Source organism: Schistocerca nitens, chromosome 4 (genome assembly GCF_023898315.1).
Source record: "Schistocerca nitens isolate TAMUIC-IGC-003100 chromosome 4, iqSchNite1.1, whole genome shotgun sequence".
In the NCBI taxonomy this organism is placed as follows: domain Eukaryota; kingdom Metazoa; phylum Arthropoda; class Insecta; order Orthoptera; family Acrididae; genus Schistocerca; species Schistocerca nitens.
In genome coordinates, this window is record NC_064617.1 from 944,832,557 (window position 1) to 944,848,343 (window position 15,787).

A 15,787-nucleotide genomic window follows, 5' to 3' on the forward strand; every position below is an offset into this window, starting at 1 on the left:
TCTAAAAGCCGTAAATTCAACTAAATATCTATGTATTACAATTACTAACAAATTAAATTGGAAGGAACACGTAGATAATGTTGTGGGTAAGACTAACCAAAGACTGCCTTTTGTTGGCAGGACACTTAGAAAATGTAACAGAGTACTGCTGCGCGGTGTGGGATCCTTACCAGATAGGACTGACGGAGTACATCGAAAAAGTTCAAAGAAAGGGAGCACATTTTGTATTATCGTGAAATATAGGAGAGAGTCTCGCAGAAATGATACAGGATTCGGACTGGACATCGTTAAAAGAAAGGTGTTTTTCGTTCCGACGGACCCTTCTCTCGAAATTCCAATCACCAGCTTTCTCCTCCAAATGCGAAAATATTTTGTTGACACCGACCTACATAGGGAGGAACGATCGACACGATAAAATAAGGGAAATCAAAGCTCGTACGGAAAGATATAGGTGTTCATTCTTTCCGCGCGCTGTACGAGAATGGAATAATAAAAAATTGTGAAGGTGGTTCGATGAACCCTCTGCCAGACACTTAAATGTGATTTGCTGAGTATCCATGTAGATGTAGATGTAGATTTGATTCAGTTCAGGCTACATAGGGGACACGGCAAACGGAATTTCTTACTGACTTATGGACGAAATCCGAAACGATACCAAATATTACATTAAGCCATACAAAATGGCTTATGAAGTACGTCAGCATTAGCGAATGCTCTATTTTGCATAACTTATTATTTTGTTTGTAGGATTTGCACATCGACATAATTTTGTTTTAATTGGTCGAGCACAACTAGATGTTGGATACTGACCCTTTTCTTTCATGATGATTATGATGATAATGATAATGATGATGATGATGATGATGATGAGGTGCCATACTCCTCGAGAGAGCGTAGGGGACAATGCGGGAGACCTGCACTGCCGTACTAGGCAAGGTCCAAGTGGAGGTGGTTTGCTGTTGCCGTAACGTGGATGAATCACGAAAATGATGGACACACAACATCCAGTCCCCTGCCGGGAATCAACCCGGGCCAGTAGCGTCGCAGGCGGTAACGCTACTGCTACGCTACGGAAGTGGACTGCATGCTTTCATGCACACTTAAATATTAAAAGGTTCTCACATTGAAACATTTTATGCCAGGCTACACATCACCGTCACACATCGTCCTCTACACCTCCATGCTGCCGAATTAGTCGAGCAAATATCACGCTTGGATCAGAACGTCAGCAGAGATACGTAGAACATAGGGTGTATTGAAACCTCTTCCGTTCAGGAGAACCTCTAGGTCAGTGCAGCGTGCAGAACAAATCCGCCAGACACGAGACAACGCCCAGCACGGGACCTCACGCAAGGCCACGGCGTGAGGAGCGATACTTTCACGTCAGGTGACGCGCGCTGGTCCGGCCGTGTATAAAAGCCGGGCACAACACAGCAGAGGCACATTTCGGCAGCAGCAGTAGCAGCAGCAACAACTCCCTCAGTCATGAACACCCTGGTACGTACTGCTACCGCTGTGTGTAGACCGTTATAACTCACTGCATCAACGAACTGGGTACCTCCGTATGGAGGACTTCTGATTTAGAGAATTAACGGAGTAGTAAAGCACTGCCTAACAATACTTTTACCAATTTCAGATCGTCCTGAGCGCCGTCCTGGCCGTCGCCGTGGCTAAGCCCGGCTACCTGGGCGCCGCCCCCGCCGCAGTCGTCGCCCCCGCGGCCTACGCCGCCCCCGCGGTGGTGGCCGCCCCCGTGCACGCCGGCTACGCCGCCTACGGCCCCGCCCCCGTCGCCGTGCGCTCCGACGGCTACCTGGCTGACACCCCTGACGTCGCCGTCACCAAAGCCGCCCACCTGACCGCCGTCGCCCAGACGCAGGCCCGTGACGCCGTCGTCAACGGCGCCGCCGCCCTGGCCGCCCACGCCGCCCACGCGTACGCTGCCCACGCTTACGCCGCCCCCGCCGTAGCGTACGCCGCTCCCGCTCCCGTGGCTTACGCCGCCCCCGCTGCCTACGCCGCCCCCACTGCCTACGCCGCCCCTGGCGCTCTCGCCGCTGCTGCGCACCTCCACGCTAAGGCTGCTCTGCTGGGCTGAAATGTCATGCTGCACAACGTTCCTTTGTGAATAATGTATATATTATACAATATTAATAATAAACTATGGCAATGAATCTGTCTTGTGTTGTACTTTCTGTTTTTCTATACTGTCTGTTTCACTTTCAGAATTGTCTACAGTTTCTATAGAGACAGAATATGCAGATTCACTCCCCCAGAACTGAAAGAAATTCTGTAAACTAATATAGAGTTAGGATGCATATTCTTACGCCGATACTACAAAGATGAAGCATGTATGAAATAATACAACAGAGACAGCGGCTGCGGCCCGTTGTTCGCATGAAATGCACATAATGGGTCTCCATGACAACTGAGAGCAAAGTTAATGTGGGAATCTATACAGCTTAATCCAAGATAACAATACACATACATTCAGAATGCTGTAAACTAATCATAGATTGGTTTATGAACATCATTCAACCGAAAAGAGAACACAGTTTACTAGTTTGAAAACACTTACAAATCCATGTATATGTAACGTTCAGAGGAACTTAACGTAAAGACCTCGATCATAAAAATAATTTAAGTAATTTCACGCAATCTACAGAGCGTTCCGAAACTCCAAATTTCTAGGACTTGTAGAGGGGAATGATTACATCATACGCACATAAAAAAAAAGTTTTACATCACCTCGGTTCCGTGAGTTGCGGAACCTGTACAGAAAATTTGAACAGAGATCGACATAAACATCATTTGCGCTCTTTTTATTGCTCATGAAAACCACATATAGCATGTTGTACCACCATACAGCATGACCTTCATAGGTGGTGGTCCAGATTGCTGAAAACACCAGCACCTTCAATACCCAGTAGCACGTCCTCTTGCATTGATGCGTGTCTGTATTCGTTGTGGCATACTATCCAGAAATTCATCAAGGCACTGTTGGTTCAGTTTGTCCCACTGCTCAACGGCGATTCGGCGTAGACCCTCAGAGTGGTTGGTGGGTCACGTCGTCCATAAACAGCCCTTTTCAATTTATGCTAGGCATGTTCGATAGGGCTCATGTCTGGAGAACATGCTGGCCACTCTAGTCGAGCGATTTCGTTATTCTGAAGGAAGGGATTCACAAGTTGTGCAAGATTGGGGCGCGAATTGTCGTCCATGAAGACGAATGCCTCGCCAATATGCTGCCGATATGGTGGTACTGCGGGTCAGAGAGTGGCATTCACCTATCTTACAGCCGTTACGGCGCCAGCGGCTTAAGTTGGCCCCACATAATGCCACACCTAAACAGCAGGGAACCTCCACCTTGCTGCACTCACTGGACAGTGTGTCTAACGCGTTCAGCCTCACCAGGTTGCGTCCAAACACGTCTGCGACGATTGTCTGGTTGAAGGCATGTGCGACACTCATCGGCGAAGAGAACGTGATGCCAATCCTGAGCGGTCCATTCGGTATGTTGTTGGACCCATCTGTACCGCGCTGCATGGAGTCGTGGTTGTAAAGATGGACCTCGCGGTGGACGTGGGGAGTGAAGTTGCGCATGATGCAGCCTATTGCGCTCAGTTTGAGTCATAACACGACGTTCTGTGGCTGCACGAAAAGCATTATTGAAGATGGTGGCGTTGCTGTCAGGGTTGCTCTGAGCCATAATCCGTAGGTAGCGGTCATCCACTGCAGAGGTTGAAACACTACGCTACTGCGCACGATACTTATTAAAGCCTGTACTATGGTAAGGTGACGGGCTTCACCTTATAAGAAAGGATTTCGATATATATGTTGACCGCGTGTACCTGAATGAAGGCAAAACCAGACTTTCACCCACTCAGTAACAACAATAATACGTCAAGCAAGTCTGAAGTGCAACTACACGTTAGGACGGACAAGAAACAACACCGCAGATGCTACCAAATTGTTAATAATACGGTCGCCAGCCTAATTAGGCATTAACTGAGTTTCTTCCCAGTACATGTTGAAGTACGTTCATACAAAACAACACGTAACTACACTGCATAATATGGTAAATTTTAGAACCAGACATTCTACTGAACTAATAATTTCACTTTCTGTACTAATATGAACAAGCCAAAAATACACAACAATACCCTATAATGTTTACTACAAACTTCGTATTGTCTATTGATCTGACTAAAATCGGGCATAGGTTACCCTACAAACAGCACTTTCGAAACACCACATACAATATCAATTTTGAAAAAGGTAAAACACTAATAAAGTTTGGTTTTATATTGACTTTAACTTCGCTGGTCAAATCAGTTCAGTACACTTCAGAATTTGAAAGAATAGAAAAGAAAAAGGGGGGGGGCTGCAACTGTTATGATCACTGTACTGAAATTTTAGTTTATCGAAATCATGAAGCACTCAAGATTTCCAATATATGAGTTATTACTCTTTTTGTCTTATTTCTTGCTTATTTAACTACCAGGAGAGCCTCCTCGATCCAGAGCGTGTTTCTCAGACCGATGCCCAACTCCGACTACTACTGCTGAGCCCGTTATGCCGTGTCGCGCCCGTGTGCATTTTCCCGCGCTCGCCTGCCATCCACCTTTTACCGCTCCCCTACAAACAGGGTATTCACCAAAGGTTTTGCATTCCACATATCCTAATACATTGCCTACGTATGGCCCAGGCGCACAATTACAACATTAACATCTTACAACAGTTTCAACATTTCTTACATTTCCATTTTGTTATAATATTGCTTGCAATTTGACATAAACATTAATATTCACATCGAAAATTGGTTACAGTTCCTTTAACATCATGGCATGAAAAGAAAAAGAAATGAAATCAGAACATCGATTACACTCATTTAACGAAAATCAGAAGAAAAAAATTATTATATGTACAGTTGTTGTTGTTAGACATGCCCCTGTTTCCAGTAAATTTCACTAAGTGCAAATTTGATGGGAACACTAATTTTTATATTTATACAGTGTTTCTGAATCTTTGTGTGAATTTCCCATCCAAAAAAATTTATACCACAAGCTTCCTTTCACTCACATTATATAGGTCTACACTTTTTAACATATCAAGAACATTTACTTATCATTTACTTAAGTTCCTTTGGCACAGTCCAATCTCCTATCACAACATTATTTAAATAGCAAATTACTCATTTTTACTAAATTTCTCAAAGAAATAATTTCAAAATCTGGAACACAAACAATTAATTACAAAAGCAAATGGAAATATCTATACACACTGTAAGAGAATTTGTTGCTGCTTGCATTGAATGGCAGTCCATTTCCTTACTTACAAAAAAAAAAAAAACAAAAAAAAAACATATTAACATTTAGAAAAATCACTACATATATTTGCTGCCTATAATTCAGATTTAGGGCAGTCCATTTCGCATCATTTTACCACATCACCTGTACCACACTCACAATTCTCCATTGACAATTTATCTGCCCCCATTGGTGTTTGGCAGTCCTTTATATTATGGCTCATACACTGCCCACTTTAATCTTTTACAGTCCCATCTTTTATTTGGCTTGCAGCATTTACCCTTTCTTTTCAGTAAATTTCTCCATACATCTTTACATTTACAGTACATTCGGTAATCTGAAACTCACATAAGTACATTAGAACACTGTTATTGGTATACATACATTTACAAAGATTAATTACATTTGGAATAAATTAGTTTCAGCATAAGATACAGCATATTTAACGCAAATTGCTCTCTGAGAGCACTTAGGTCACTCACTCCTAGGAACATACAGTTTCAGGTCCACAACGTTTCTTACACCTAAAGGTCTCTTGGATTTTGGGTAGATCAGGTAGCAAGCATTATCGTGTGGAATGTTCTGTATTATATACGGTCCATTATAAATGTATTTAAATTTGGAAATTTCATGGTTCAGTTCACTAGACTTTTCGTGGGTTTTTAAAAGAACATAATCCCCAATTTTAAATTTTGAAACTTTCAGATTTTTATCATGTCTTTTAGATCTATAGTCAGCTTTTTCCTTTGCCCTTTTTCTGACTAATTCTTTCTTTTGACTCAACCCCAAACTTGTACAAGGTGGAAACTCTAGTTTTTCCTCAATTAAACTTTTACTCCTGCTGCCTAACAAAATTTCTTCCGGTGGGAATCCAGTAGATTCATGATGTAAGGTATTCATGACATTCTCAAAATCCGAAATAAATCTGCCCCAGACTCTAAATCATGCCCCTTCCTGTTTTTTTGCGCAACGCACCTTGGTCGACTGTGACATCGTCCCAAGATACGTTCCTGACCTGTGAATCATTTATATCTGGTGGCTTTTTCGGTTTCTGGAGTTCAAAGTCTTTGGTTACTTGAACTCGTTGCAAAATAAACACTGAGTCGTCCAGTGGCTCTTTCTTTCTTTGTTCAGTCACAACATCTGGGTTTTGTTTTGAAACTTCATCATCAATATATACAATATCGCAATTAACTGTACTTCCATTATTTCAACTATTACCGAAATATTCGTCATCTGAACTATCGTCAGAATCCGACCATTCTGGATCGCTTTCAGGTTCTAACATAAAAGCTTTTCTGAGACAGGCAGTAAGTTCTCCCTCTGCATTTTCGTCAGGCTTTAATTTTAATTCAATATCCTCTATTGGCGAAACGGCCTCATTCTCCACTTTACTCACATCCACTGTTACTTCATATTTAGTGTAATCCTCGTGGACTTCAATTACTTTTAGGTAATCACCTAGCCGGCCGCGGTGGTCTCGCGGTTCTAGGCGCTCAGTCAGGAATCGCGCGACTGCTACGGTCGCAGGTTCGAATCCTGCCTCGGGCATGGATGTGTGTGATGTCTTTAGGTTAGTTAGGTTTAAGTAGTTCTAAGTTCTAGGGGACTGATAATCACAGCAGTTGAGTCCCATAGTGCTCAGAGCCATTTGAACCATTTGAACCGGTAACATTTCTTAAATCGGGGCTGGTATATACTGTCCGCTTCCGTTTGGCCCGCAACGTTCGCAGAAATCAGTTTCCCGCGTCGTTATTATTTTGCGCGGTGTACCCTCTACCGCGACCTCTCTGTATCATATTGACGCGAAACCCATCGCCGTCATTTCTCTCGTCATTATTACGGTTATTCCTGTTACTAAAATTTTGATGATTGGCACGACTTTCGCGCCAATGGTCTTCGTCTTCGACCCTTTCGAGAAACGCTTGGAAGCTGCGATGATTGCTTCCCACGTATCTCTTCGAATCTTCTGGAAGCTTTTTATATAGCTCCCATATGATTTCCGAATCGGATATTCTCCCTCTTAAATGCGTCAACTTCCGGTACCAATATTCGCAGAAATCTTTCAAAGAATTCCTGCCCCTGTTATCATGAAGCTTGGCCATGATAAACTCGCGCCATAAATGATCCTGTTTTTGTTCGGACCAATATTCTTCCGTAAACTTTTGCTTAAATTCTTCGAACGTCATTCGTTCGGTATTCAAATTAATTCCCCAGCGCTTAGCATCACCTGCTAAGGCGCTAATTGCTACGTTTATCTTTTCCTGATCAGACAAGTGTTCAGGAAATATCCTCTCGCAATTTTTGATGAAATCTAACGGATGCGATCCGTTATGTTTCTTGGCGGGATCGAAGCGTTCCTCACCTTCTAACAGCTTCGTAAGTGGTGTGCCACTACAGACAACACCAGGCCTATCTTTAATTTTACTCTCAAGATCGAAAATTTTGCCTTGAATTTTCGAAGTATTTTGTTCACATTTTTGTACACATCCGGTAACTTTCTCACCTAAATCTCTTTCAGTGTCTGAAACTGCCTTTTTCAATTGTGAGATTCCGTGTTGACATTCGTTTACGATCTCAGTTTTAAGACCGAAAACTTTTTCGTCTACTTTTGTTTCAACCAGAGGCTCTATTTTCTCTTGGATGTTGAGGATTTCAACATCAAATCTACTGTTAATGTTGTCAATTTCCCCCTGCATAATATCCATATTCTTGTTAATTGTGTCAATTTCAAATTTCACAGTATTTACTACAGAGCTTAAATTACCCACTTTTTGTTCTACCTGTTCTATTTGTTTACTAATTTTAATTCCTTGTTCTTCGACCTGTGCTTTAAGCTGCCCAACGTGTGTTTTAAGCTGCTCGTTCTGTGTTTAGAGCTGATTACTTTGTGTTTTAAGCTGCTCGTCAACGTGTGTTTTAAGCTGACTAACCTGATTACTGACTTGTTTCTGAAGCTGATCATTCTGCGTTTTGATCTGCTCTGCAACGTGTGTTTTAAGCTGATTATTCTGTCCCGCAATTTGTTTGGTTAATTGTTCAAATAAATCGTTCATGCTTAAAATTTTCACACTGTTTTGTTCTACGGAATCTGTGTGTTCCGATCCTACTTCAAAAGTTTCTTTCGGTTCTTTCTTTATCTGTGGAGAATCAAATATGTCAGTGGATTCATTCACATACCCACTATCATCTACAAAGTCACCCTCTACTTCTTGTTTTATCCCTCGCTGTGTTCGAGGCACTCTCGACATTTCAATCTGTTCGTTAACATGTTCGTGATATTGTATGTAAGCCAATTGTCTTTCGCTAACGCCATCTGTTATCTGGCCGCGTAAACTCCTGCTACTGCCATGCGCATCTTCAATTACGCTCGGCACATCTACTGTGTCTACGCTCCTATCCATACTGAATGCAAATTACACCACACTACTATACTTGACGTTCACTGCTATTTACTTTACTAATTATTATTGCAATTCGTGCCACTGAACATCCACTGTTCGGTATTCACATTAATTTGTGACCGACAACAACTGGATGTCCTGTCACCGGGAATCCACTTGTAACTCTACGCTACTGCGCACGATACTTATTAAAGCCTGTACTATGGTAAGTTGATGGGCTTCACCTTATATGAAAGGATTTTGATATATATGTTGACCGCGTGTACCTGAATGAAGGCAAAACCAGACTTTCACCCACTCAGTAACAACAATAATACGTCAAGCAAGTCTGAAGTGCAACTACACGTTAGGACGGACAAGAAACAACACCGCAGATGCTACCAAATTGTTAATAATACGGTCGCCAGCCTAATTAGGCATTAACTGAGTTTCTTCCCAGTACAAGTTGAAGTATGTTCATACAAAACAACACGTAACTACACTGCATAATATGGTAAATTTTAGAACCAGAAATTCTACTGAACTAATAATTTCACTTTCTGTACTAATATGGACAAGCCAAAAATACACAACAATACCCTATAATGTTTACTACAAACTTCGTATTGTCTATTGTTCTGACTAAAATCGGGCATAGGTTACCCTAGAAACAGCACTTTCGAAACACCACATACAATATCAATTTTGAAAAAGGTAAAACACTAATAAAGTTTGGTTTTATATTGACTTTAACTTCGCTGGTCAAATCAGTTCAGTACACTTCAGAATTTGAAAGAATAGAAAAGAAAAAGGGGGGGGGGGCTGCAACTGTTATGATCACTGTACTGAAATTTTAGTTTATCGAAATCATGAAGCACTCAAGATTTCCAATATATGAGTTATTACTCTTTTTGTCTTATTTGTTGCTTATTTAACTACCATTACTTTTGTCTCAAATTGACTAAACTCCATTACTAAACCAATTTCAAAATTATCTTCCAACTTTATCAGACCTATACAATTTGCCTAAATCTTCATTAACAGCAAAGTTCTTTAAACATCATTCTAACATAGATAGGTCAGCAGGTAAGTATTATTAACATAAACTTTAAATCTTCATTTCGGGACACTCGGATTGCACAACATGTGGAAAGGACCCTGTCTAGGTTAGTGATGAGGATAGTTAAATGATAGGACAGTTCTGGTAAAAGTTAAGTTGTTATTGAACAGTCAGGAACAAAAGTAACACTGGTCCACACGAATACAGTACTAAAAGATTCAACCTGTTCGTGTCGATGCGGCGGTTGGCGGGCGGTGAGATGGCGAGGCGCACAGCACACATACAATCACAGCTATGGCTCTTGATGTATCGGCACTTTGCTTCTTCTTAGCGTCGCAATACTTTCCATTTAGTGCCTATGGAATATAGCCATGCTGTATAGTCGAGCACATCCGAGGCTCAATGAAATCACGTTTTCCAGGAGAGCCTTCTCGATCCAGAGCGTGTTTCTCAGACCGATGCCCAACTCCGACTACTACTGCTGAGCCCGTTATGCCGTGTCGCGCCCGTGTGCATTTTCCCGCGCTCGCCTGCCATCCACCTTTTACCGCTCCCCTACAGACAGGGTATTCACCAAAGGTTTTGCATTCCACATATCCTAATACATTGCCTACGTATGGCCCAGGCGCACAATTACAACTTTAACATCTTACAGCAGTTTCAACAATTCTTACATTTCCATTTTGTTATAATATTGCTTGCAATTTGACATAAACATTAATATTCACATCGAAAATTGGTTACAGTTCCTTTAACATCATGGCATGAAAAGAAAAAGAAATGAAATCAGAACATCGATTACACTCATTTAACGAAAATCAGAAGAAAAAAATTATTATATGTACAGTTGTTGTTGTTACAAGGTGGCCTGGGCGAGGCATGTCATCGACAGTTCCTGTCTCTCTGTATCTCCTGCATGTCCGAACAACATCGCTTTCGTTCACTCCGAGACACCTGGACACTTCCCTTGTTTGAGAGCCTTTCCTGGCACAAAGTAACAATGCGGACGCGATGGAACTGCGGTTATGACCGTCTAAACATGGTTGAATTACAGATAACACGAGCCGTGCACCTCCTATCTGGAGGAATGACTGGAACTGATCGGCTGTCGGAGCCCCTCCGTTTCATAGGCGCTGCTCGTGCATGGTTGTTTACATCTCTGGGCCGCTTTAGTTCAAATGGCTCTGAGCACTATGCGACTTAACTTCTGAGGTCATCAGTCGCCTAGAACTTAGAACTACTTAAACCTAACTAACCTAAGGACATCACACACATCCATGCCCGAGGCAGGATTCGAACCTGCGACCGTAGCGGTCGCTCGGCTCCAGACTGTAGCGCCTAGAACCGCTCGGCCACTCCGGCCGGCGGGCCGCTTTAGTGACGTCTATGAATAGGGACTGTGTCTGTGATACAATATCCTCAGTCAACGGCTGTCTTCTGGAGATCTGGGAACCGCGGTGATTAAAAAAAAAAAATTATGTGTTTATTTTGAACAGGAGCCCATATCCGCAAACGTACTGTTTCCGTTCTACGACTGTTTCAGTTCACAGGTTTAACTCATCCACTTCTTCTTGAAGAATTGACGCAGTACAATTCTTTTGGATCTCTGGATTTAACTCCTACGCTACTTCTCGTGGAGTAGTACGCAAAGTTTAATTCACGGGACTCCTGTAGGGACAGAGGAAAATCTGTTGGGACGAGTTCTCGCCGTTGCACTAGAAACTGAAAAGTATGATGTGGGATGGAGAGAGTGTACCACAACGTTCTTCGTAAGAACAATGTCTGTAACAACATTGGTGGATGCCACTTCGAGCCACTTTTGTAACGCATCAGTACTGTTCTGTACGTAAAGTATGCAGGGTTCTTCTTTGTTTCGGAATAATGTAAACATGTATTGTTTATGTGTTAATACAAACAAATGCACTTAAGTGATAAATGGATGTTTCGTTATGTTTGCTTCCGAATTTTTATCTAATAAATGCGCTGCATTACACCTAATTCAGTTCCTCGGGCAGAACTGGATGAGTTAAACTTCTTCTAGAACGGAGACTGTACGTTTCCGTACATGAGTTTCAGTGTAATCTGTAGGTGTTCACTCCACTCTACAAGTACTAGAAGTCTATAAAGAGAATTTCCGGAAATCCTGTATATGTGTGTGAACCTACTAATAGACTAGGCTACGGCTACGACATTACTGAGATCAGTTTTAGCTAACAGTAAAGGAGAGAGGATTTGAAACATGGAGAAATGGCACAAGCTTCAGATCTAAAATTGAGAATAAATGTTTGTAGATTATGGGAATGAGTTGTTCAAGTGGTTCAAATGGCTCTGAGCACTATGGGACTTAAATTTTGAGGCCATCAGTCCCCTAGAACTTAGAACTACTTAAACCTAACTAACCTAAGGTTCAAATGGCTCTGAGCACTATGGGACTCAACTTCTGTGGTCATTAGTCCCCTAGAACTTACAACTACTTAAACCTAACTAACCTAAGGACATCACAAACATCGATGCCCGAGGCAGGATTCGAACCTGCGACCGTAGCAGTCGCACGGTTCCGGACTGCGCGCCTAGAACCGCGAGACCACCGCGGCCGGCTAACCTAAGGACATCACACACGTCCATGATCGAGGCAGGATTCGAACCAGCGACCGTTGCGGTCGCGCGGTTCCAGACTGAAGCGCCTACAACCGCTCGGCCACAAAGGCCGGCGAAATGAGTTGTGGTACCGTGTACTCACGATCGCCTTAAGTAAACGCTTTCTAGTTCTTTGTGGAAAAATAAATATTAACAGACGAAATAAATATTACGTTTCAATAACTGCAGGGTTGAAGTCAAGAGGGTATTGACTGCCGGTGACAGAAGGAGACCAAATGTAAGACAAGAAGAAGAGTTTCATTGTAACTGAAAGGAACCGACAGAGTGCATTGCATGAAATAATATAAATATTGTCTTCCAGGTTAGTTATGAGATGAATAAGAAATTTCATACATTTGAACGTAAAAGGTGAACTGATTTATTCAAGCCATTTTCTTTACAGTCTCTGTTAGCGGCTTTTAAAAAACATTGAGATAATTTACTGCGTTACGTGATAAAAATATGCAAATCTGTGTAGACTGTTTACAAAGATCTGGGCATCCTGAATACTTTCTCAGATATGAGAGTAGTTTGAAGACTTTTAAGTAATAGAACCCAATACGTTGTGTTCGACGACGAGTGTTCATCGTAGACAAACGTATCGTCAGGTGTGCCTCAGGAAAGTGACCCCTCTTGTTCCCTACGTACAGAAACGATCTAATGGATACTGTTAGCAGCATTTGGCGGCTATTTCCATTAGATTCTCCATTTTACTGGTTGTTGAGCTCCGGGGCTATGGTTTATATTATTTTAAGAAATACAGCAGCAAGCTAATTTTTATCTATTTTTATTGATACCATTACGCGTTTCGAGCTTTCACCCACCTTGAGTTGGCATAGCACATGTTTAACATTGAGTTAGCCCATCGCTAAAATATCGACTTCAGTTTGTATGCTGCAGCTGCCTTTCTATCCTGCTTGTCGTTGCTCCAGTTTTTCGCATTTATAACTGTCGCAAAACATGATTTCACTGCATATTCCACAAAAACAGCGCAGTATCCACCATATTGCTGCCAAATAAAGATGGATGAAAGTTTGAAACGCTTATTTGCATAAATAAAAAAGCAGAACGAAGTGGCTGATTGCTGTATTTCTTGAAATAATACTGCGGCTGTTGACTGATGACGCGGTGGTGTACTGTCTGTAGGACGATACAGGATCACTTCGAAATATATTTTATTTGGTGATATTACAGGGTGTTTCAAAAATGACCGGTATATTTGAAACGGCAATAAAAACTAAACGAGCAGCGATAGAAATACACCGTTTCTTGCAATATGCTTGGGACAACAGTACATTTTCAGGCGGACAAACTTTCGAAATTACAGTAGTTACAATTTTCAACAACAGATGGCGCTGCGGTCTGGGAAACTCTATAGTACGATATTTTCCACATATCCACCATGCGTAGCAATAATATGGCGTAGTCTCTGAATGAAATTACCCGAAACCTTTGACAACGTGTCTGGCGGAATGGCTTCACATGCAGATGAGATGTACTGCTTCAGCTGTTCAATTGTTTCTGGCGGTACACCTGGTCTTTCAAGTGTCCCCACAGAAAGAAGTCACAGGGGTTCATGTCTGGCGAATAGGGAGGCCAATCCACGCCGCCTCCTGTATGTTTCGGATAGCCCAAAGCAATCACACGATCATCGAAATATTCATTCAGGAAATTAAAGACGTCGGCCGTGCGATGTGGCCGGGCACCATCTTGCATAAACCACGAGGTGTTCGCAGTGTCGTCTAAGGCAGTTTGTACCGCCACAAATTCACGAAGAATGTCCAGATAGCGTGCTGCAGTAATCGTTTCGGATCTGAAAAATGGGCCAATGATTCCTTTGGAAGAAATGGCGGCCCAGACCAGTACTTTTTGAGGATGCAGGGACGATGGGACTGCAACATGGGGCTTTTCGGTTCCCCATATGCGCCAGTTCTGTTTATTGACGAAGCCGTCCAGGTAAAAATAAGCTTCGTCAGTAAACCAAATGCTGCCCACATGCATATCGCCGTCATCAATCCTGTGCACTATATTGTTAGCGAATGTCTCTCGTGCAGCAATGGTAGCGGCGCTGAGGGGTTGCCGCGTTTGAATTTTGTATGGATAGAGGTGTAAACTCTGGCGCATGAGACGATACGTGGACGTTGGCGTCATTTGGAACGCAGCTGCAACACGGCGAACGGAAACCCGAGGCCGCTGTTGGATCACCTGGTGCACTAGCTGCGCGTTGCCCTCTGTGGTTGCCGTACGCGGTCGCCCTACCTTTCCAGCACGTTCATCCGTCACGTTCCCAGTCCATTGAAATTTTTCAAACAGATCCTTTATTGTATCGCTTTTCGGTCCTTTGGTTACATTAAACCTCCGTTGAAAACTTCGTCTTGTTGCAACAACACTGTGTTCTAGGCGGTGGAATTCCAACACCAGAAAAATCCTCTGTTCTAAGGAATAAACCATGTTGTCTACAGCACACTTGTACGTTGTGAACAGCACACGCTTACAGCAGAAAGACGACGTACAGAATGGCGCACCCACAGACTGCGTTGTCTTCTATATCTTTCACATCACTTGCAGCGCCATCTGTTGTTGAAAATTGTAACTACTGTAATTTCGAAAGTTTGTCCTATCGCTGCTCGTTTAGTTTTTATTGCCGTTTCAAATATACCGGTCATTTTTGAAACTCCCTGTAACAGCAGCTTGGAGTAAATGTGGGTAAATTTTCGTTAACGATGACGAGCAGGAAAACAGTCCTGTTAGAATACAGTATTAATGGTATACTGTTTGTCATGACACTTAATACGATTAAGTGTCTAGGCGTAACGTCGCAAAACGACATGAAATGGAACGAGCACGCCGGGTCGGTCGTGGGAAAGGCGAGTGGTCGACTTTGATACATTGGGAGAAAACTAGTAATCTGTAGTTCATCTCTGAAGGAGAAAACTTGTACTAGGGGCATTCAGTAAGTAATGTGACACATTTTTTTCTGTAAGCAGGTTCGTTTTATTCTTGATACCAATACATCATATTATTCCCCTCTCTTTAACTGTGAAACCCTATTTTCAACGTACTCTCCCTTCAATGTGACCACCCTTATGCCATCTTGCAGGGACCACTCTACAGGTTAACGTCGGAAGCAACGTCATCCCGCATCAGTAATCTCCACGTACTGCTTCCCGTGGAATGCAGCTTTCATTGGCCAAAATAGACGGCAGTCGGAAGACTAGAGGTCCGGTCTGTAGAGTGGATGAGAAGGTAGAGTCCAATTAAGTTTCCTGAGTTCCTCTCGGGTGGGCAGACATGTGTGAGGTCTTGCGTTGTCATGGGGATGGAGAAGTTCATTTGCATTTTTGTGGTGGCGAATACGCTGAAGTTGTTTCTTCAGTTTTTTGAGGGTGGCACAGTAC

At 42.6% G+C, this 15,787-nt stretch overlaps 1 protein-coding gene across 2 annotated transcripts in view; it reads left to right on the forward strand.

The window, feature by feature from the left end:
• Positions 1–1,416: 1,416 nt before the first annotated feature.
• The window catches only part of LOC126253596 (cuticle protein 16.5-like), a 55,290-nt gene continuing 40,919 nt past the window's right edge, over positions 1,417–15,787 (forward strand). Inside the window, exons 1-2 of one of the 2 annotated variants that reach the window (XM_049955040.1) lie at positions 1,417–1,497; positions 1,637–2,174. In XM_049955040.1, the coding sequence (XP_049810997.1) occupies positions 1,486–1,497; positions 1,637–2,098 (474 nt within the window). In that variant the 5' untranslated portion in view covers positions 1,417–1,485 and the 3' untranslated portion in view covers positions 2,099–2,174. Of the gene's footprint in view, positions 1,498–1,636; positions 2,175–15,787 lie in introns of those variants that run through there. The other variant, XM_049955039.1, reaches the window with a different exon arrangement.